Source organism: Poromitra crassiceps (assembly GCF_964638095.1).
Source record: "Poromitra crassiceps genome assembly, chromosome: 17".
Lineage (NCBI taxonomy): Eukaryota > Metazoa > Chordata > Actinopteri > Beryciformes > Melamphaidae > Poromitra > Poromitra crassiceps.
In genome coordinates, this window is record NC_139635.1 from 22,751,116 (window position 1) to 22,773,028 (window position 21,913).

General features: G+C 44.7%; 1 protein-coding gene across 1 annotated transcript in view; it reads left to right on the plus strand.

Moving 5' to 3' along the window:
* Positions 1–21,913, plus strand: part of LOC310792260 (von Willebrand factor A domain-containing protein 7-like) — a gene marked incomplete at both ends in the record, with an annotated part of 73,933 nt that overhangs the window by 42,886 nt on the left and 9,134 nt on the right. The window contains 8 exons of the mRNA XM_083653983.1: positions 1,213–1,359; positions 3,438–3,530; positions 4,437–4,549; positions 8,646–8,813; positions 10,836–10,922; positions 13,117–13,431; positions 15,102–15,419; positions 20,216–20,439. Coding sequence (XP_083510109.1) covers positions 1,213–1,359; positions 3,438–3,530; positions 4,437–4,549; positions 8,646–8,813; positions 10,836–10,922; positions 13,117–13,431; positions 15,102–15,419; positions 20,216–20,439 — 1,465 coding nt within the window. The remainder of the gene's footprint in view (positions 1–1,212; positions 1,360–3,437; positions 3,531–4,436; positions 4,550–8,645; positions 8,814–10,835; positions 10,923–13,116; positions 13,432–15,101; positions 15,420–20,215; positions 20,440–21,913) is intronic.

Here is a 21,913-nt window from a genome sequence, read left to right on the forward strand (position 1 = left end):
TATGAATAATCCTCCAGGTGGGCTGGTTGTGAAAAATAAACATAGCTAAACGCTACATGCAGGGCCGATTTTACCAACGGGCTTACCCGGGCTGTAGCCCGGGGCCTTTTTTTTTTCTTTTTTTTTTGGGGGGACCCTTGATGCTTTTTTTTGGGCCCCCTGTCCAGGGTCTTCGCAAAAAATGTTTTTTTTACTGACACCATTCAATTTTTTTTGCAGAGTAATAACATCCACTGTGAGAGGGTGTCCACCCGCTATGCCGACCACTCGCAATGCCGACCTTAGGTTTAGGCGTGGGGGGTGGGAGAGGTTAGGTTTTGGGTTAGGGTCTGGGGGAGGTTAGGTTTAGGCATGGGGCTGGGAGAGGGGAGGTCGGAACAGCGAGAGGAGGAAAGGCTCACCCACTTGACATTGATGTCATTGGAAAGTGACATTGTTAGAACATTGGACTTCACCACTCTAGTCAAACGCTTTGCCACGGCAAAAGTCAGGAAGAAGACATTTCAGGTACGAACAGACTTGAATACTGCTTGATTGATTTGTGCAATAATTGTGAGAATGTGTGTGTGCACTGTAATAATAACAGCAATAATAAATACTAAATAATAATAATAAAAGTGCTTGTTGTGACATCTCAGTGGCAATGTTTTCTTTCCAATCAGGCTGTTTATGAAAGAACATGATGGCTAAACCTACAGTTTGTGTTTGTAAGTTAGAATGCTGACAGGAGAGCAGGTGGTGACATGAAAGTTAGTGAGAAAAGGAGAAGATACTAAATAATGACATCACAACAGTATAATCCTAATGTTGATTTAAAATGAGATATTCCTTTAAATACGGCTAAAAAAGGTTAAAAAAAAACACTCACATTTTTTCCCGGCGGCGCCCAACGGGCGCCACCGAAGCCCCCCCTTCCGCTTGAGGGGGAAGCCCTGCAGAGATGAATAGCCCAGGGGCCCATGAAGTGTAAAATCGGCCCTGGCTACATGCAGTCAGTTTTGTTGAGATGGTCAAGCTGAAAGCTAGCAGAGCGAGAGTTTTTGAAAGTTCCCAATCCGGCAGAGAAAGCTGCAAAAGATACAATCAATTTCCTGCAGTGCCTGCAAATGAAAAGTTAAAGTCTAATAGCCCTCAATGTTAATGTAGCAATGATTCATTTTTGGTGAAATATACTCTGCATAGCAGCTTTACGTGTGTTTCCTTCTCCTCCAGGTGCATCCCAGCGTTCCAGTCAGTCCAGCGGCCCTTTGGGATCCTTCACCACGGTGGGAAACCTCCGTCGGCTCAGCCTCAACCCTGAACACGGAACATGGACAATCAGCGTCGACTCTAATGCCCCCTACACTCTCAAGGTCACAGGTCAGTAAGAAGATGGAGTTAGAATTGAATTGAAGTTGAATCAAGGTTAAACGGATATTTCCGGTCCTTGATTATGATTGGCTGAGCCGCATTCAAAGCCGTTGTGAAAAACCTGTGACCGGATCACAGTATCACTGCGCCATGTAGAAGCCACAATATTGACCACAGCGGAAATACCGGAAACAGTTTATGCCGCCATGACGGTCTCACCGCATCTCGAAAACGTTTAGAAGCCACAATATTGTTATAATATCAACAACTGCTCGAGTGACATCACAGTTGAGGCAACTGTGCGTCAGGAGCAACTGTGCAAGCTCTTCAATTGAGATCACAGCTGAGCAACTGTCTATTTGCCGACAGCGCGCAATGAGAACCAGCTGATCGAGGCAGCGTGCAGTGTGTCGGTGGACCGGCTGGAGCTAACCTCTCCCAGCCCCCACGGCTAAACCTAACCTCTCCCACCCGCCCCACACATAACCCTAAACCTAACGTCGGACGCTGCGGCTTGACGAGTTGGGAGTGAGAAATGTGGTGGGCTGTCGGCACTGCGGGTGCATGGTCGGCATAGCGGGTGGACCCCGTGCCATCGGCTCTCCAATTATAGTATTCAGAGTTGCTTGAGTCACTCATGACATCAAAACTGCCTGAGTGACATCACTTCCGTCACAAATCGTGACTGACATACAGAGGGACGGACAAAGACCGCCCAGCCACTTAGCGATGTCGTGTGGTATCTGGCAACCCAACCCAGAGAGGCAGTGACCATTGACGCACGGCACGTAACTGTGTCACTGCACTCGCTCAAGCTCTGAAACACGTCCAACGAAGCAGAGATGTGCTGCCAAATTTCAGTCACTTGGTGCGAGACCTTCCCGTTTCTAACCGCTAGCCACATAAGCAAACACCATGCATTTTGCAAGCTATTTCTTTAGCGTAGAACACGGTGGGGGGAAATGACGTTAGCAAACATGCTAACTATGCCAAACACAAACAAGCCGTGGAAGCACAGAGGTGAACTTCTAACATGTTCCATATTCACTGACACTTTCTCACAATGTTTGCACTTGATAGTTAATGCGATGTAAATTTTAGATGCTGACTTTTGATCACATCTTTTGTACATGTATGTTTATTTTATAATTTATTTTACTGTGAGTTATGAATTTCAGACTAATTAAAAGTAATTTACTGTACATCCTTGTATTTATTCTATTAATTTGTGGTGTATGGTGTGTATGACACGCCTACTGTGAAGAACTATATTTTTTTGGCGGAGGATTGATTTGGCTTTTTGCTATCAATGAATTATTGAAATGTTGCTGTGTGTTTATTTTATGAAACCTCGCCAGCTATAGTAACCGTTTTATAAAAGCAATAAACCCCGCGAGGCCGTGATTTAGTTTGTTAGTAAGTTTAAAATTATTCAGAATTCTCTCAATCTCAGATCCAGCGCCTGAGTGCGTTTTAAAGTGCCACCCGTGCGAACTGATGCAAGCAAAAGAAGTCTATTTTATTTTGGCCCTTGGTCTTGGAACAACCTTCAGACCCGTCTTAAGCTGGCCTCTTTGATTTCTTTGTATAGTTTCAAACAAAAAATACATGAAATACTTGCCACTTGCTGCTCCTGCTTTGAAGTGTAGGACTCTTCTTTACCCCTGGGTTTTTTACGAGTTGTTCTCATTATGCTGAGGCATGTTTGATTGTACTGTTTTATTTGTGGTGGTATTTTTTAGATAGTTAATTTGTAATTAATACTCTCCAATTCGAGTGATGGTCTATTGACAGTAGTCTTGTATTTGTATTGTGTTTTGTACTTGCGTACATGTATTTCGGTCTGTGAAATGTGCCCTGCCTTCTTGGCCAGATCACCCTTGAAAAAGAGACCTCGGTCTCAATGGGTTTTATTTTCTGGTTAAATAAAGATTTGAATTGAATTGATTTTTTTTAATCAGTGTAAAATCAGTGTGAAGCATGGGGTTTATTATTTAATCAACAGCTCTGCGATAATATTGAGACTTTTGCTATTATCAACAGTATAGGCTAATCCCACTGATCTGCTTTGTATGTGTGTGCACCAGGTCAAAGTTCGGTGAACTTCAACTATAACGTTGTGGAGGCGTATGAGGGAGTCCACGGGGACTTCAGTCAGAAAGAGGGGCGTCCTCTCACGGGTCAGACCATCATCTTCTTCATTATCTGTCGCCAAAGTCCCCCAAAGAGTTCTTAGTGTATTTTCCATCCTGCCCTGTGAAGATGTCCAACCCTCTAGTACCTCTCTTCTTTAACCCATCGTATACACTTCTGGGATCCTCCTCCTCTACATTGATCTATGTTGACGTGTTACAATGCTGTTTACCTAGGCCTATTGTTTACTTTTTTTTTTCTTTTTACAATTTATGTCTAAATATAAACATGATATGAATGGAGAATGTACAGCCTGCTACAGTGGTGCACTCTAGGAACACTAGAGGCTGTGATTTTTTTAGGGGTAAATATTCCAAGTTTTAAAACTTTGGTAGCACCCAAATGTTTCACACATCAAACTGTTCTGCTACTTCTTATGCGATATTGCGAAGAATTGTATTGCACAAATTGTATTCATGCTAGCTCTCGCTAGTGCAGAGGTTCTCAAATGTTTTTCAGCCAAGGACCCCTTAAAAGATAGAAAATATACCAGGGGCATAAACTATTTTCATTGAACTATGAAGCTTTTGCAAAAAACAACAAAAAAAAGTTTTTATTTTTTATTTACCTGAAAACTTTTCGCAGACCGCCTGGCAAAGTGCCACTGACCCCTGGGGGTCTCCGGACCCCCATTTGAGAACCACTGCGCTAGTGTATTACAAGCTGTATTTCACTGTGTAACATCCACACACATCTCTACTCCTGATATTACTACTGCTTTTACTACAACCTATACTTTAAAACATTATTAGTCCTACCCATCATTTCATGTATTGATAACAAAAGGACTTTTGGCTTTCAAATAAATAGCATAAGATCAAAATACTCAAAGTTGAAATAGCTTTAATCTGTTTGTGATTAATTGTTTTTCTCTCTTGCCTCCCGACGTTCAGGCGGTACTCTTAACTTGTTGGTCTCTGTGACGGGAAGTGACACAGTAACGTTGTCGGAGGTCACTCTGGTGGAAGGCTCGGGTGGGTCTCGGGACATCAGTGGATCATTGCAGGTACAGTATGTCATATTTAAACTTGATCTTTGGTCTGGTGGTCATTAGGAGGAATGCTATTTTAAGTTCCTCCCGCATTGGCTTCATTTTTCATGAAAGGAGCTACCGCCTTGCATTTAATGCTGCGTAGGCATTATTATTATGGAAAGAATAGCACCTGTCTTATCAGCCTAAACCACATGGTGGGGCTGCAACAGAGAACAACCAATTTCCAATCATTGAGATGCTGTTGATGCTGCAGATTTGCCATACTGTATTTTACAGATTTTTGGGTATTGAAGTTCTCAAAATTCAGTTTCCTCTCGCTACCATTTAGGGCTGCGAACGTATGAAATTACCTTATCTTTAAGTTTCGTAGCTTCTGACATTTGGTTTTCTTTTGGTAAAAACTCTAAAATCATGCAAATATGCACTGGACTAATATAATGTCTTCTGATGGCAAAAACATTCCTTACTGGAATCAACCCAGTAAAAACTCAGGTGTAACTGGACCCAAGAAGCAGTGAAGGTCCAATGGTCCAAACCAGTGGTATGCAACCTTGCCCTACTCAAGAGCCACATTGAGGGAAGAGGGGATCTTTGCAAGAACCACCATCTAAAAAAAATCACTTTATTTCTTTTAGTTTTATTTATTTATTTTAAGGGACTTAAAAGAGCCACAACTACCCATAAAGGAGCCGCATGTGGCTCTAGAGCATCGGGTTGAGTATCACTGGTCCAAACTATCTCCAGGGGTGTTAAAGGGGGCCTATTATGCTGTTCCTTATTTTGTGTCATATACAGGTGCAGCTCATAAAATTAGAATTTTGTGGTAAATAACATGGACAAGTTATTTCTTTAGGCAGTAATTAAAGCAAAATTATTCCCGACCAAGTATTGAGTGCAGGCATGAACATAACTTTTCAGAAGATCGACATTTCTATTTTGAAAATAGTTTTTTGTGTGTGATATTTAATTTGTTGAAATACTGTCTTGGGGGGTTTTATGTAGCCTGGTAAACCGCCCGTCACGTGAACTCACATTGCATTTGGTTCTCCGTGACGGTCTGGACCTGCACAGGCAGTTAAGATGATTGGTCGAGCCATGCCGGCTCGACGAATCAGCGGCGGCCGTAGGCGGGCTCTGGCTCGTCTGGGCAAGTAGTGGGTACATGGTCTTTGTAGTTCTTTTCACTCATCAGCATGGCTGCCGCCGCGGAAGTGACAGACAGTGAATGAAATTGAATGTAACGTTCCCAATTCTAAGTATTAAATTCTAAAAAACGACCCTCAACATTTGGGAAGGCTAAGCCACACAACTAGTTTGTTATAATCTAACTAAATGCTTCGAAGGTGACTTTACGACCGCGAGGACTCAATCAATGAATACCACGGAGATCATCCACAGGCACCTTCCGCGATCTGATTGGTTGAAGTTAACACCCACCAGCGGTGATAGACAGATGGGTCATCCAATCACCTGCCAAGTAGCTTGGACAAAGTGCCCGCCTCCGTCAGCGGGTCTGGTGACTTCAAACCCAGATCGACTGGTTTAGCGTGAAACCTATGTGGAGCTATACCGTCCATCTGGCAGCGTCAGGTTAGGTTTTATGAGCTGGAAGCCAAACTTATGCAAAGTTAAACAAATAAATTCTTGAAATAATTTACTTGGTGTGTAATGAATCTATAATCTATGAAAGTTTCACTTTTTGAAAGGAATTATGGGGAACAAGTAACTTTTCCACAATATTCTAATTGAGCTGCACCTGTATATAATGTTACAATCAGGGGCGTAGGCAGAAATTCAATTATGGGTGGGATCAAATTGGTGGGGCAATTGCATGACGAAATTTTGCGCGCGAAGCGTGGAAAAGTGGAGCTTTTCCATTACACAGCAGCAAAGTAAAATTAACAAATTGAACACGAGAGGAAGGGGGTTGTGGGCACATTTACCACTGGTACAGGGTTGTGGCACGAGGCGAAGCCGAGTGCTATAAACCCTGTACCAGTGGTAAATGTGCCCACAACCCCCGACCTCGAGTGTTAAATTTGTTTTCTACAACAGCTACCAAATAATATAAAAAATACACAATTGTAACATCCAATTCATTTATTTATAATCATTACTGGTTTCAGAATACATTTATCCTTCCGCCACAGAATATAGTTCCATACACAAGATCAATGATTGCACTAAACATTTAGTTGCCTTTGAGCCAAAAAACAACTAACCTATTCCTTAACGGGATTCACAGTTATTGATACATTGCCTGTAAAAGTACAGTTATTTAAACAGTTATCTAAAGCAGCCCGTTTTGGTGGTGGTGTGTTGATATCTGGTGACGGCAGAGGGCGTTTGTTTGTTTGACAGTCCCAGGTTCGGGGTCCGGGCGCTAGTCCGACCTCCCGCTAGTCCGACCTCCCGCTAGTCCCAACTCGTGACAACTCAAGCTCAGCCAGTTCTCTCTCCCCAATTTCACCATGTCGTTCTTTGTTCACTTCACCTTCATCTTCATCTAACCACTGCTCAAAACTCAATCCACCCAGTAAATCAAACGTTACTACGAAATCGGACATTTCCTTGTTATAGATCGGCCATTTCCTTGTTGAAGATTTGCAGACTGACAGGCTAACAGTGGGCGGAGTCAGCACAGGGAACGGAGTCAGCATCAGGGAGCGGAGTGATACTGCGGTTGGAGCCGAACTGTAAATTGTTGGCGTATTTACCACTGTTGCTAGCCAATCAGAATCCAGTATTCACTCATGCCATTGTAGAATAAGCTGTTTACCTGTTGGAGGTCTGCTGGTGCCTCTGCAGGACATCTTCTCACTGTGGCTGTTTCTGTTTGTAACTGATTTGCTGTACAAATAGCTCCAAATATCTTCATATCTTTTGTCAGAGTTTTTTGAACTGGGAATCATGCAAAGCTACTCTAGTGGAGTCCCAGAGTCAAATAGAGTTGGAAATGAGCCAAATAGGCCCCTTTAACACGTTCACTGCCAATGACGTGTTAACACGTCAAAAAAAATCCAACGGTTGACTGCCAATGACGTGTTAACACGTCAAAAAAATCATTTTTTTTTTTTTGACGGTGGGACGTTGATCTAACCCTTTTACGTCTCCTATACCAATATTAGAGGTATTGAATGTGTCTAATCTATTTTACCGACCCACTAAGTGGCGACAGTGTCTCCAGACGAGAGAAAGCAAAGAAAAAACAGCCGCGGGGAGGAAGCCATTCTCAAGGAAATGGCTTGGCGAAAATGCTTTCGATTTCGGCTGGGAGCTGGCGGTGGGCAGCAGCAGCAGCAGCAGAGCGGAGTACGCCTCAAGATTGGAAGAAGGGGATCGCAAAGGAATTTCTCTCCCGTGTCTAACCCCCCCCCCCCTCGCCTCTCCTCTCCTCTTCCCCGCTCCTGCGATTCCCCTCTCTTTTTTGGGGATCTGTGAGGCAACAGAAACTCGCCTGTGACAAAACACTGCAAAGCCACCAGAGACACACCTACGGAGGGAGGAGGTTGAAGGAGACACACACACACACACACACACACACACACACACACACACACACACACACACAAACACAATACAGTATACACACTTGCCCAAGGGCACCCATAATCACAGGCACGTGAGGTGGTTCTAAAAATCCATTTATCTCAAAACTCTCTGAAAATCTCTGAAACCATGCTGTACTCAACGGCTAATATCTACATAACTACTAACTCTACAAACTAACTCTTTTAGACAGAGAAAGCACACATTCTATTAGTACTTTTGTGAACTTTGTGTTCACAAAGTCCAAGCAGAAAAGAATCCTCGGCTCTTGTAAAATGAGCCAGAATCCTCAAAAAAACCCTCTGGCAGAAGCTACCTACAGTAAAAAAAAAACGGCTGGCAGTGAATGTGTTAATAGACACATTGGGCAACATTAATACCATGCTGCAGAGTTGCCAACTGTAATACTAACAGAATGGATTAGATGCAAATAGCCTAATGGTTCACGTATGAATTCAACTCATAGTAAATAGTAAATGATCAAAATTGAAGCATTATACTACTGTACCTTGTGCGACACAAGACCTCAAAAGAAAATCTTTCTATCTGTCCTCCATAGCCGGTGGGAAGTGGGAACTTCCTAGTCACATTCCATGACGTCCCAGCAGGTGACTTTTTGGTGCACCTGAAAGGAGAGGACAGCGCCATCCCTGGGTCAACAACCAGATCCCGCAGCTTCCAGAGGCAGGCCTCCACACAGATCAAGACCACCGGCATCTCTGTCACCGTGAGCACATCCACCATCCTTTTCCTGTCTCAATGAAGCAGCACCTACAGACCTTGGTAGAATGGGCCCTATCTTCCCAAAAGCGTTTGCGCTCGTTTAACGCCGTTTAATGCAAATTGGGGGCGGACACAAGCGCATGCCTGTTATAATTGTACTGGCCATAGGCATGCCACATGCCAAAGCAGGCGTTTCAGCGCTAACATGTGGGGATAGATGGCATTATCCTATCGTCAGCAGAGCTTTGAAAATGACCTTTTACGCGCAAATGCCTCGCTGCGCCGGGAGCGCACCGTAATCTCCCTGCAGCGCAGCGCAGTGCAAAGTAAAATTCCTTTTGGATTTGTCATTACCCACAGCCTTGCCACGCCAGGACGATTTTGCTGCTAAAATTGGGTATTAGCAGATAATTCAGTGAGGCGATCAACTATAACTCACTGAGAAACTTTTATCACATCGCAAAGAGGGAAAGGAATTGAGAAAGCTTGTTGGACAATGGACATAGGCTATTTACCTTCATAACCCGAAGGGTTCAGACGATCTGTCAATAAGCCCTCTCTGTCCTCACACGAGTGAGTACACTCTATTACGCATGGAGAGAATTACAGCATATTGCGTGCCTCGTGCAAACAGCCATTGCGAGACGGGAATCTGATTGGTTTTGATTGACGTAATGCCCAGCCTTGCCTGGTCACACCCGTGAATAATTCTGGTACTTAAGACCGCCCAAATCCTGTTTGTGCAGGCATTTTGGGGCGCAGATGATTTTGGCACGGCTCGAATTTGTGGCTGCGACACGTGCCGTGATTGTTTCCGCATCTACGCCGAGAATTGCATCCCCAACATAGCCTATTCCGGGGCTGTTTTAACTTAGAAATCAGGGAGCTCACATCTACCAGACAATTATATCACTTTTAAACAGTTACATTTCTGTATAAATCATTACAATATGCTCCCGTGAGGTGGGGATGCTGCCGGCGCTGCGGTGCAAAACTCGGCATAACACTTGGACAGCGGACTCCAATCTTCCCTGCTTTAAGGCACGCGCAAACAGGTGCGCAATCGCTAATAGGGGATATCGCCTGTCAGAAGATAGGGCCCTGCATCACTTTTCATGCCACAATATGCAAGATTACACACAATGAATTTGTATTAGTGTTAATATGCAGCGTAGCGAAATATCAATATTTAGAGATAAAAAGAAAATATCTAAAAGACAAAATCACAACATTGCAAGTGCAGTCCAATATATACAATATTAAATAGGACGACTGTTAAGTAGGCATTAAATAGGAATTTACAGTCCAAGTTAAATAGGCATTAAATAGGAATTTACAGTTCAAGCGGTGCACAATGTAGTTAACAAGATTAAGCTAATGGAGTAGAAAGTTCTGGTAGATGTAGCAGCTATAATACTTTAATGTAACGAGTGTAGCCCAGGTGCTGTTGCTGTAAAGTGACGTTTGATTGGGGGTGGCGGGGTCCTCTCGCCATTCCGAAGTGTCACCATTCCGATCATTGACATTATGCTTTCGGAGAGGCGACCCTTTTTATCTCCAAAAAAGGTTTTGCCATTGCGAAAGATATTAGGTCCGCCTTTCCGACATAGCATCTTGAGTTATTTAGCCTACAGGGGTGGGAGAGGTTAGGTTCTGGGGGAGGTTAGGTTTAGGCATGGGGGGTGGGAGAGGTTAGGTTTAGGGTTAGGGTCTGCAGGAGGTTAGGTTTAGGCATGGGGGGTGGGAGAGGTTAGGTTTAGACGTGGGGGCTGGGAGAGGTTAGCTCCAGCCGGTCCCCCGGGTTAGGGTTAGGGTTAGGGTTCTTTCGCAATGGCGAGACAGATCTCCATTCCGACAATTTTGTCGGAGTGCCGACATTTCGGAATGCCGGGGTGTCCCCGGGGGTGGCGGGCTGGGTTGGTAGGGTCCTTGGTAGAGGGGGCTTTCGGGCCTTGTTGATAAGGCCGATGGCAGTTGGGAAGAAGCTGTTCTTGTGGCGAGAGGTTTTGGTCTTGACAGACCTCAGTCTCCTGCCAAGAGGGAGTATTTCGAAGAGTTTGTGTCCGGGGTTGGAGGGGGCATGATTTTACGAGACCGCATCAGCATCCTGGAGGTGTGCAGGTCCTGAAGGGTTGGCAGGTTGCATCCGATCACCTTCTCAGCACAGCAAATGAGGCACTGCAGTCTGTTGATGTGTTCATGTCCGTGAGAGTGGCAGCAGCATACCAGACGGTGATGGAGGAGGTAAGGATGGACTCAATGATGGAGGTGTAGAAGTGCACCATTGTTGCCTTTGGCAATTTGAATTTATTCAGCTGCCGCACGCAGTACATCCTCTGTTGTGCCTTTTTTCTTGGTTTAGAGCTCTGATGTTCCGCTCCCCTTTCAGGTCCTGGCTGATGATGGTTCCCAGGAAGCGGAGGAACTCCACAGTAGGGCTGGCCGATATGGCAAAGATATCATATCACGATTTTTTCAGGCAGGATCACGATCCACGATCTTATCACGATTCTTTTTCATATTGATTTTTAAGATTATTTTGCAAGTTAATGAACAGTACAAGTATCCAACTAAACTAATTCCCATAATTCCATAAAAATATAGCCTATACAGGTAACAAAACCTAAGATGAAAGAATAACCAAAAATGTCGTCCAAAGTACCTTTTCAAACAGGTTTTAATGAAGTGTGCAATTCTGCACAGTATGAACATTCAACAAGATTTTTTGACATAAATCTCCCAAAAGCAGGAATATTGATTCCAAAAGATGGACATTACTTTTAAAGTGCAGTCTTACTGCTAGATAAAATAAAAGATAAAAGGGTTTCTGACAGTCGGGTAGCTATTTCGACACAGGTTCTCAGCAAAAGCAGTATACTCGCTTATTTTTTAGGTAGCAGTATAGCATCCTAATAAAAATAGAATAAAAATAAACAGAATAAGGCATCAAAAAGCCAACAATACAGATTTAAAAAAAAGTTAAATAAAAATGCAATTCTGCAGTGCAAAGTATGGTCTACTCTAAACCATTCACTTCTTTTTTAGGTAGCAGTATCCTAATAAACATGAAAAATATAATCAAAATTATTATTATTATTATTATTATTACCATCACTCACATTGCTGTATAAGATATTATGTACCTCACATATTCACTTCTATTCAATGGTACTTGACAAGGATTGTAGGAGAAGGCATTATTTTATCATCATTTTATTGTTGTGTGTTTTTGGTGATTCTATACTTCCTATAGTGTCTCTATGTTTATATTCTTCCCTATCTGAGTGTGAGAAAATGTAGCATGACCTAATATCCCCCCAGGAATCAATAAAGTTATTCTGATACTGATTCTGATTCATTTGGCCAGTTTTAATTGCTGTCTGTACGTGGGACTCAAATATGCAATGGCGCGGTAGAAGGATACTCCACACATCATCCAGCAAAATACAGCTGAACCAGGTGCTTCTCAGTTTGAGAGGACAGCAAACTTCCAGGAAACAAAGGAGGGACTGGATCACTGATATATTTGTAGCTTCTATTAGTGCAAACAGGTACAATACAATGGCGTGGTCTGAGTGGCCTAGTGGAGCGCAGGGGACAGCATGATATGTGTTGTTCACTATCATGTAACAGAATACCCCTAGCATGTTTTCCCCCCTCGTCTGACATTTGATCAGCTGGCGGTATTTGGGGAGTTCATGGGTTAATTTCCCTTGATTCAAGGATAACAAAAAAGTCCATATTTTTCCTCACCACGCAACGCAAGCATTGTCCATCCTGCACACTTGCTTGCGGAGGAATGTATGCGCCGACCAGAATGAATGAAGACAATTCCCGTGGGGAATAAAAGGCTTTAGGTGCTCATGAGTTCCTAGTTGGGGGTGATTGCAAACAGGCAGAATTATTATTGAAAAAAGATGAAAAAGAAATGTTGCCTTGGATCCAACCAACAATATCTCAGAACATCAAGGCATTTTGGGACCAATGTTGGTTTGGTGGAAATACAGTATGAAGACAAGAATGACCAAACAGGCTCGCAACCATACCAACTATGGTCCATTGTTGGTCTAATGTAGGTAAAGATGGCCATATTCTAACAAACACCAGACAAAGTTAAAATGGCCTAAATTAAATTTCTTGACTCATTGTTGGCCCAACAGAATAGGTCCTAAGTTGCCAACTCGGACCATGTTCCCTCGATCACCATACCAAGGCCCGACATAAACGATAGACGTACACAAATGATTATCATCAAAAACAGGAAATGCTTTGCCACTGACTCTTTCCTCCTTCCTTTCTCCTCCCAGGCCCAAGCCACAAGCCCCACCGTAGAGCCAGGCTCCGGCATCGACATCCCTTTCATCGTATCGTTGACCACCAACGGAGTCGCCGATGTCTCCGCCAGTGGGACGATCAATGTGCGGGTCACCAATGACCGCGGCTTTACCTCTACACCAGATTTCACCATCTCCATAGTGGGTGGCAGCGGCGGCGGCTCTGTGTTCTTAGGTGTACCAGCCAGTGCCGCTTCAGGGACAGACGTGACCGTTACTATCCAGGCAGAAAACGCAGCTACCGGTGACATCAACTACACCATCTTAAGGCTCGCTGTGGTTGCCAAGGTACATGAGCCAGATAGGTTGGATGAGGGATGAAGGCAAGGTGGGATAGGGAGGTGGTTGGTTGAAAATAAAGCGTGTTTTGTGTCAAATCCTGGCATAATTAGTCTCCCACCAGACTCAAACATTACGTTGATTCACTGCACTCTGCATACTAAAATTAAGCTGTGTCACTTCGCAGCACCAACTGCTCTTTTGAGGGCAGGTCTAGGGGCTCAAAATTGAATGACTCACTGACAGGTCTTAGCACAGGGGTGTCCAAACTTTTTTGAATGGGGGCCAGATTACATCATGTGAAATTACCGGGGGGCCGGCCTGCTACTTCTCGCATCATAGGGGTTTTAAAAATAAAAATAAAAATCACATACAATACAATTGTCCTTTAAAGTCGAAGTGAACCGGAGGCAAATACAAATGCGCGAGCGTCGGTGACTCAAACAAATCTTGTCTGAGATGACAGGGTTGAGAGGCGGACCACAAGCCGCACAATGCCGGGTGTCGATGATTTGATTTGACAATTCTGGGGACTGGCTTTGGCATTGGCCAATCATGGCGTGTTCCACCCCCAAATCGAGTGGGATTCAGCGTGTTGTCGTGCTACACGAGTGGGATCCACGGAGTACCAGGCAGCCACCTGCTTCGCACGGAGCGAGCGGACCATCCAATGCATGGGTGCTGCCCGCCCGCCTGGAATCTCCGAGGGGAGACCCCTGACAACCACGCTCTAAAGCGCGCGCCTTTATCGCTATTTCTGTAAATACGATATTCCTGCAATGCGCGTTTTAACGAGCCAGTTACATTTCTTTGCATTCTTAGACATTATCGTTTTTGTTTTTTGTTCATGTTTCATACAATTGGCCAAGTTAGTAGTTAGTTTATGGGATAGGAATTCTGCCAGATGACAGGCACTAGGCGTCCATTTTTTTCATTTGGAAGAGAAAATTATCCTGAAATTAAGATTTGATTGACAGCTGCCATGTCGTGATATGATTGGTTGAAAAGGGGTAGAAATTTGATAGTACTAGGTGATGTCAGCAAACTGTAGATTACTGTTATCAATGAAATCTTGAAAAATTTACTTTTGATGTGAAAAAGTGTGAAAAACTAAAGAAATTAGATTTTTGTGATTTGTTTTCCATACATTATTAAATAGGTGCACTGCATACCCAGGTATGTGAACTAAAATAAAAGAAAAGTCATTTTGAGAGACAAGCTGAGGGCCACTTAAGATCAGTGAAAGGGCCGCATCTGGCCACCGGGCCGGACTTTGGACATCCCTGTTTAGCACCAATAAGAGAGTGATTCGTTTTCAAAAGTCAACAGAGTGAGGTTGGGTACGTGGGCGTGCCTAGTCGATAAAGTCGTTACTGATTGGTGCCTCCAGGATTTTGGAACCAATCAGTGGCCAGGATTCCGACATCAGTTTGGAGCGAGGCGTGTCCCAGACCCAGAGAGAGAACTGCAGCATGCAGTAACGTAGTGTATCAGTGTAAGAACTCTCATGGGTCTGGCGTTGAGACTAAATTATAAACTGTGAGACCATTTCTTAGACAATTGGCAGTGGTATTGTTATTGTTTCTCAAAATTAGTCCATGTGTTTTGCTTTCTTCATTGTGTAAAATTTCGATGATTAATCTCTTCTAATCTTCTGTACTCTCACCTTCTCTCTCCAGGTGACAGATTTCACCCGCCCGGTGTGCCAGGTCATCAGTGTATCAGGTACCTGTCCCGCCTCTTCCTTGCTCTGTGCGTCCTCCCAGTGGCAGCTCTCCGCTAACCTCACCGACGGCATCAATGGCACTGGCATCGAGAGTCTCATCGTGCGCCAGGGGAACGGCACCCTCAACACCAGCACAGCCGTCGGAGCGGGGGGCGAGATTGTGACGGTCGCCACCTACAGCGCCTCCTGCTGTTCGCAGAACGTAGAGCTGGTCGCCGTGGACGCGGTGGGAAACGTGGGGATGTGTGTGGCCACAGCTGTGGTTGCCAAGGTACATGAGCCAGATAGGTTGGATGAGGGATGAAGGCAAGGCGGGATAGGGAGGTGGTTGGTTGAAAATAAAGCGTGTTTTGTGTCAAATCCTGGCATAATTAGTCTCCCACCAGACTCAAACATTACGTTGATTCACTGCACTCTGCATACTAAAATGAAGCTGTGCCACTTCGCAGCACCATCTGCTCTTTTGAGGGCAGGTCTAGGGGCTCAAAATTGAATGACTGACGGGTCTTAGCACAGGGGTGTCCAAACGTTTTTGAATGGGGGCCAGATTACATCATGTGAAATTACCGGGGGGCCGGCCAGCTACTTCTCGCATCATAGGGGTTATAAAAATAAAAATAAAAATCACATACAATACAATTGTCCTTTAAAGTCGAAGTGAACCGGAGCCGGGTGTCGATGATTTGATTTGACAATTCTGGGGACTGGCTTTGGCATTGGCCAATCATGGTGTGTTCCACCCCCAAATCGAGTGGGATTCAGCGTGTTGTCGTGCTACACGAGTGGGATCCACGGAGTACCAGGCAGCCACCTGCTTTGTACGGAGCGAGCGGACCATCCAATGCATGGGTGCTGCCTGCCCGCCTGGAATCTCCGAGGGGAGACCCCTGACAACCACGCTCTAAAGCGCGCGCCTTTATCGCTATTTCTGTAAATACGATATTCCTGGAATGCGCGTTTTAACGAGCCAGTTACATTTCTTTGCATTCTTAGACATTATCGTTTTTGTTTTTTGTTCATGTTTCATACAATTGGCCAAGTTAGTAGTTAGTTTATGGGATAGGAATTCTGCCAGATGACATTTCATTTGGAAGAGAAAATTATCCTGAAATGAAGATTTGATTGACAGCTGCCATGTTGTGATATGATTGGTTGAAATGGGGTAGAAATTTGATAGTACTAGGTGACGTCAGCAAACTGTAGATTACTGTTATCAATGAAATCTTGAAAAATTAACTTTTGATGTGAAAAAGTGTGAAAAACTAAAGAAATTAGATCTTTGTGATTTTTTTGCATACATTATAGACCCCTTATACAGCTGTCAACATTGGAGCTGCGCGCGCATCGTGTAGGCAAAAAGCCGTGAGCCCACCATTGACAGACACAGAGAACTGTGTAAAAGCCCCGCTGTCAGGACTGCTCTGTGCCCATCTGCGACATACAGTTAGATTTTAGTTTTAAAATGCAGTTCTCGGCTTACTACCACAGCTTATCGCCTAGTGATAAGCAATGTTATGCATCGAAATTAACGTTGGTTAATGGGATATGTCTTACAGACCCATACGCCCTGGCGCTGTCAATTGGCCAAGCCTAGTGGCCAGCAATACATATCGTGCATTCCTTTATAACTGGGGATAGCGTAGATAATTATTCTGTAACTTGCAAAGATATATTGTTATGTTGATAATGCACACAACTCATTAATGACATTATAGCCCTTTTCCCACATGCGTACCGGAAAATTACCTGTAAGTCAATATCGGACATTTCCCTGAATTTCCCTTCACACCTCAGCGTTCGCAAGTGAGAATCTAGTCGTCAAATAGCCGGTATGTTGGGGGGTGGGGTGGGGTGCGGCGGAGCGGGCGGGGGGCGGGGGGCGGGGGGCGGAGGAGAGTGGCCTGGGGTCTGTGCTGCAGGCCACTGAGGCCAGTCAGGAAAAAACAACAAACACACATGGAGCCGGCGTCCACTCTTTTGATAATATTGCTGACGCGCTTTTTCCTCAAACGTAGACAGCGACGCAGACAAATTAAGGCGAAAATGGAAAGGGATATAAGTGCGAACAGAAACAGATTCATGTTCGCAGTCTTATACCCTATATGAAGATAGACTAAACCGGGGACAGATCATGACAGTGTTATGTACCTCTGCGCTGCTGCGTGAGACTAGAGCCGTCTGGAAGCGAGAGAGACCAGGAGGGAATTTATTTTGGGAAGATGCTCTGAACAATTTTGACGACGTGGAATGGAAGCGTCATTTTCACATGTCCCGGTACTACGTGCTGAGTCTGGTCCGACCCGCACGCAAGATCACCCGGTGGCGAAAACCACTGGAAGCGCGTTTGCGACTGGCAATAGTCCTTTGGTGGTACGCAACACCAGGGGAATATCGAACAATCAGCTGTGTATTTGGTGTTGGACTGTCTACTGTGTCTGTGTGCAACCTGGTCCGCGAAGTCACAGCCCACTGATAGCGGAAAATGACTGGACCCCTTTCTCACCTGTCTGTCTATCGCGGCATACCGCTCTTCTGACTAGCTCAAAACTGGTGAAATGGCCGCGACGACGGGGTCGCGCTTATACCGGCACGGCGCCTTTCCCACATGCAGGCATTTGACCACGTTCCGGTCATTTTGCGGTACAAAGCGCATGTGGGAAAAGGGCTCAAGTAACGTTACTTGGTCGTTAACTAACCGAGCGATGTGGCTGAGCAGCCTACAGCTTCAGGCAGCTTACCTGATTATGAAGAGCACTACAAAGTCGGGCATTTTTAATGATGTCCTCATTCCAATCAGTTCAACTCAATAATGACATTATTTAACGTTACTTGGTTGTTAACTAACCGAGCGATGTGGCTCTTACTAGCAGCCTACTACAGCTTACCTGATATGAAATGAGCGAGCACTGCAAAGTCGGGCATTTTTAACGATTTCCTCTTTCGGCTTGCAATCAAAGACACCTACGGTTAGCATTAAAAGCAGTAGCTATGAGTTGACGGGATTCGGTAAAACTTTAGTCCTTGCTTTGTTGATAGTGTAACAGACTGTTCAGTGTTGTGTTGTGTTCTATTGCGTGTGTGCGAGGCTGTGTATGTTCCCTCGAGTTGCGTAGAACAGGATATGTGGGGAGAAGCTTGTTATAACGTTACAGCCTGGCTCTATCGTTTATTATTTTATTAACCAAGTGTGAATAGGCGGACCCGAATACTCTGCTACAATAGCTTTCCGATTCTGGCATCGCACTGCACAACACGAAGACATGTCTTGCTCGAATAGTTTTCTAGCCACTGGAAATCTACTTGACAGGGCTGCGCGGAGTCTGTCTTTCTGCCTCCGTCTTGCGCATCGACGCTGCGTGATGTCAGTGTGAGGTAGTCGTATAAGGGGTCTATTAAATAGGTGCACTGCATACCCAGGTATTTGAACTAAAAGAAAAGAAAAGTCATTTTTGGGTTCAGCTCGACTTTATGGATTTTGTTTACCATCTGAAAACACTAGTTCTGCCTGTGTTGTTCCTATTGATGCTTGTCTACAAACTGTATGATACTGCTGTCATCATTAGGTGAACAGAAAAAATGTGAATTGAACTTGCTTGATTAACCAATACTGTGTGGAGGGCCACATAGTATATTTTGAGAGACAAGCCGAGGGCCACTTAACTCATTGAGTGCCAATGACGACAATCGTCGTCAATTGCTTTAGTGACGTAGAGTGCCAATGACGACGATTGTCGTCAATTGCGTTTTTTGACGGTGGGACGTGGATCAAAGCCTAATATATCTCCTGTAAAATTTTGGGGCATGTTGAATGTGTATAACCTATTTTACCGACCCATTAGGTGGCTACAGTGCTCTCCAGATTAGAGGAAGGTCTGGAAAACAGCAGGAAAAACCCCCGTGATCAAAGAGAAACCGCTCATGCTGCAGCCAGAGCCATATATGGCAGCTGATGTTGGCTGCGAACATCAGTCAATCCGCGCACACAACTGAGCTCCTCTGCCTCTCTGTCTGTCTGCATAGTTTCTTCACATGATTAGCCACCAGAAAGGCAGCACCCGACGCCGAAGGGCCAAACTTTTCCCTGCAGTCCGGTTTGGCATTTCCGCGTCGCGCTGGGAGCCGGCGCAAAAAAAACGGAGCGCTCCGAAAATAGACTGGGTGCGTGTAGGCTGTGTGTTAGTGTGGGGAGGAGTTTGCAGCTGAGGGGGGGAGAGGTGGGTGGGGCACGCAGGCACCACACAACTACACCACGTCACTACATCAGAAAATATTATCTTCAGACTCAGTGAATGTGCTTGAAATTTCATGCATTGCTGCATTTCACAAAAGGCGGAATAACTCAGCTTCTAATTTGAAAAGTGTCTTTTTGCTCAAAACAGCCTATCTTCTCCGGCTCATAACTAAAGAACGGAAAATGGGATCAATAAACTTTTTTTTGCTGCTGATACAAAAGAGTCTCATCGTTCTTTGTGCGTGTTCGGTGTTTACAGTAATATCACACAATATTCTGTGGGCCTCGAGACATCACTGAAAACGCTCTGAAACTCTGGCACTGGGAGCGTCCGTTCTCCAAAAGTGGCTGGCACTCAATGAGTTAAGATCGGTGAAAGGGCCGCATCTGGCCACCGGGCCGAACTTTGGACATCCCTGTTTAGCACCAATAAGAGAGTGATTCGTTTTCAAAAGTCAACAGAGTGAGGTTGGGTACGTATCAAGTCGTTACTGATTGGTGCCTCCAGGATTTTGGAGGAACCAATCAGTGGCCAGGATTCCGACATCAGTTTGGAGCGAGGAGTGTCCCAGACCCAGAGAGAGAACTGCAGCATGCAGTAACGTAGTGTATCAGTGTAAGAACTCTCATAGGTCTGGCGTTGAGACTAAATTATAAACTGTGAGACCATTTCTTAGACAATTGGCAGTGGTATTGTTATTGTTTGTCAAAATTTGTCCATGTGTTTTGCTTTCTTCATTGTGTAAAATCAGACAGATTTCACCCGCCCGGTGTGCCAGGTCATCAGTGTATCAGGTACCTGTCCCGCCTCTCCCTTGCTCTGTGCATCCTCCCAGTGGCAGCTCTCCGCTAACCTCACCGACGGCATCAATGGCACTGGCATCGAGAGTCTCACCGTGCGCCAGGGGAACGGCACCCTCAACACCAGAACAGCGGTCGGAGCGGGGGGCGAGATTGTGACCTTCGCCACCTACAGCGCCTCCTGCTGTTCACAGAACGTAGAGCTGGTCGCCGTGGACGCGGTGGGAAACGTGGGGATGTGTGTGGCCACAGCTGCAGTGTATACAACATCCACTGGAGGGCACACTTTGACCAAAACCGAATTGGAAGCTTTTGCATTTTTGATGCACGTGGGATCTAGGGCATATAGAGTTCTCATTAAGCCCAACCCGACCCGACCAATTAGCATAAATTGTCAATCGGAGCCCGGCACGGTCGGGTCCTGTTGGGCTCAGGCTCAGGCTGAAACTGATAACTCTAAGCTGTGTGCATGTGTACATACATGCATGTGTGAGCAAGGAAGAGAGTGAGAAAGAATAAAGACTATAGTACAGTAGCCTATCGTAAATATATCGTTTTTCTTTTTTTGCTCAGCCCGACCCGGCCCGACCAATTAGCATAAATTATAAGGCCAAGCCCGGCGCGAGCCCGGTCCCGTCGGGCTCTCGGGCTGAAACTGGGAACTTTAGTGGCATCGTCGGAAAGCTGGAAATATCGAATGCCGTTCGATCCCAACCATGTTGTTGTGGAGTGATGATCAAAAGTATCCCAGTGTCTTTCAGTGCAACTGCCTCTTCTATGTATTCAGTCTGTCACATTCAAAAGGGGCCAGTGTTACTATTACCTATATCAGGTTAGAATAGATGACTTGTTTGTCTTTTAAAACCCATGTCAATCGACTATGTAAAGAAAAGTTACATTTATTTAGTTTCTTTGTTAGAAATAAGCAATGCCTCGCGATGAGTAGTACAGTAGGATACAGATTGTAGGAGCATCTTAAAAAATCAGTGCTTGATTAAGGTGCTACAGGGTAATGTATTATTATACGGATTGATCTTGTTTTTCTTAGGAGACTTTCTTATTTTGTCCTGCATGTGGATGATCTGGAAATAACATGTTGAATTGTGTTTGTTGTTTTGTTTTCTTGTTGTGTGCATAGGTCTCTCTTGACAATGCCATCTCCATCTCAATGGGACTGGGACTTACCTGTTTGAATAAAGTAAATCAAATAAAAAATATATTCTTTGTATTCTTTCTACTGTTTGTAATCAGACATATTTGGACAAAATACAATTGATTGCAGGTTTACGGAGCAAAATGCTAACAACCCGGCTAATCTCCCAACACACCCTTAGTCTTAGTCCATAATATTCCCTTAATTGATGGGGACCATTAATTGGTCAATGTTTTAATAATCCCTTATCCTCATCACACTCTTTTATTATAGGGCGGACATCCTATACACTGAGTGGAAGCATTACAAACACTTGACACATCTCCATCACACACACACACACACACACACACACACACACACACTCACACACACACACACACAGACACGCACACCCTTCCAGGCGTTTGCTTAAGCTCTCAGGTATTATTATTTATCATTCCCAATGAAAATTGAATTTCCACTCAGCCGCTGCCATGTCTGTCACATTAAGCTTCTCAAAACCAAATTCCCCCTGGTAATAGACAGGGCTTTCTTTATTTCCTGCCACAAAACACACACACACACACACACACACACA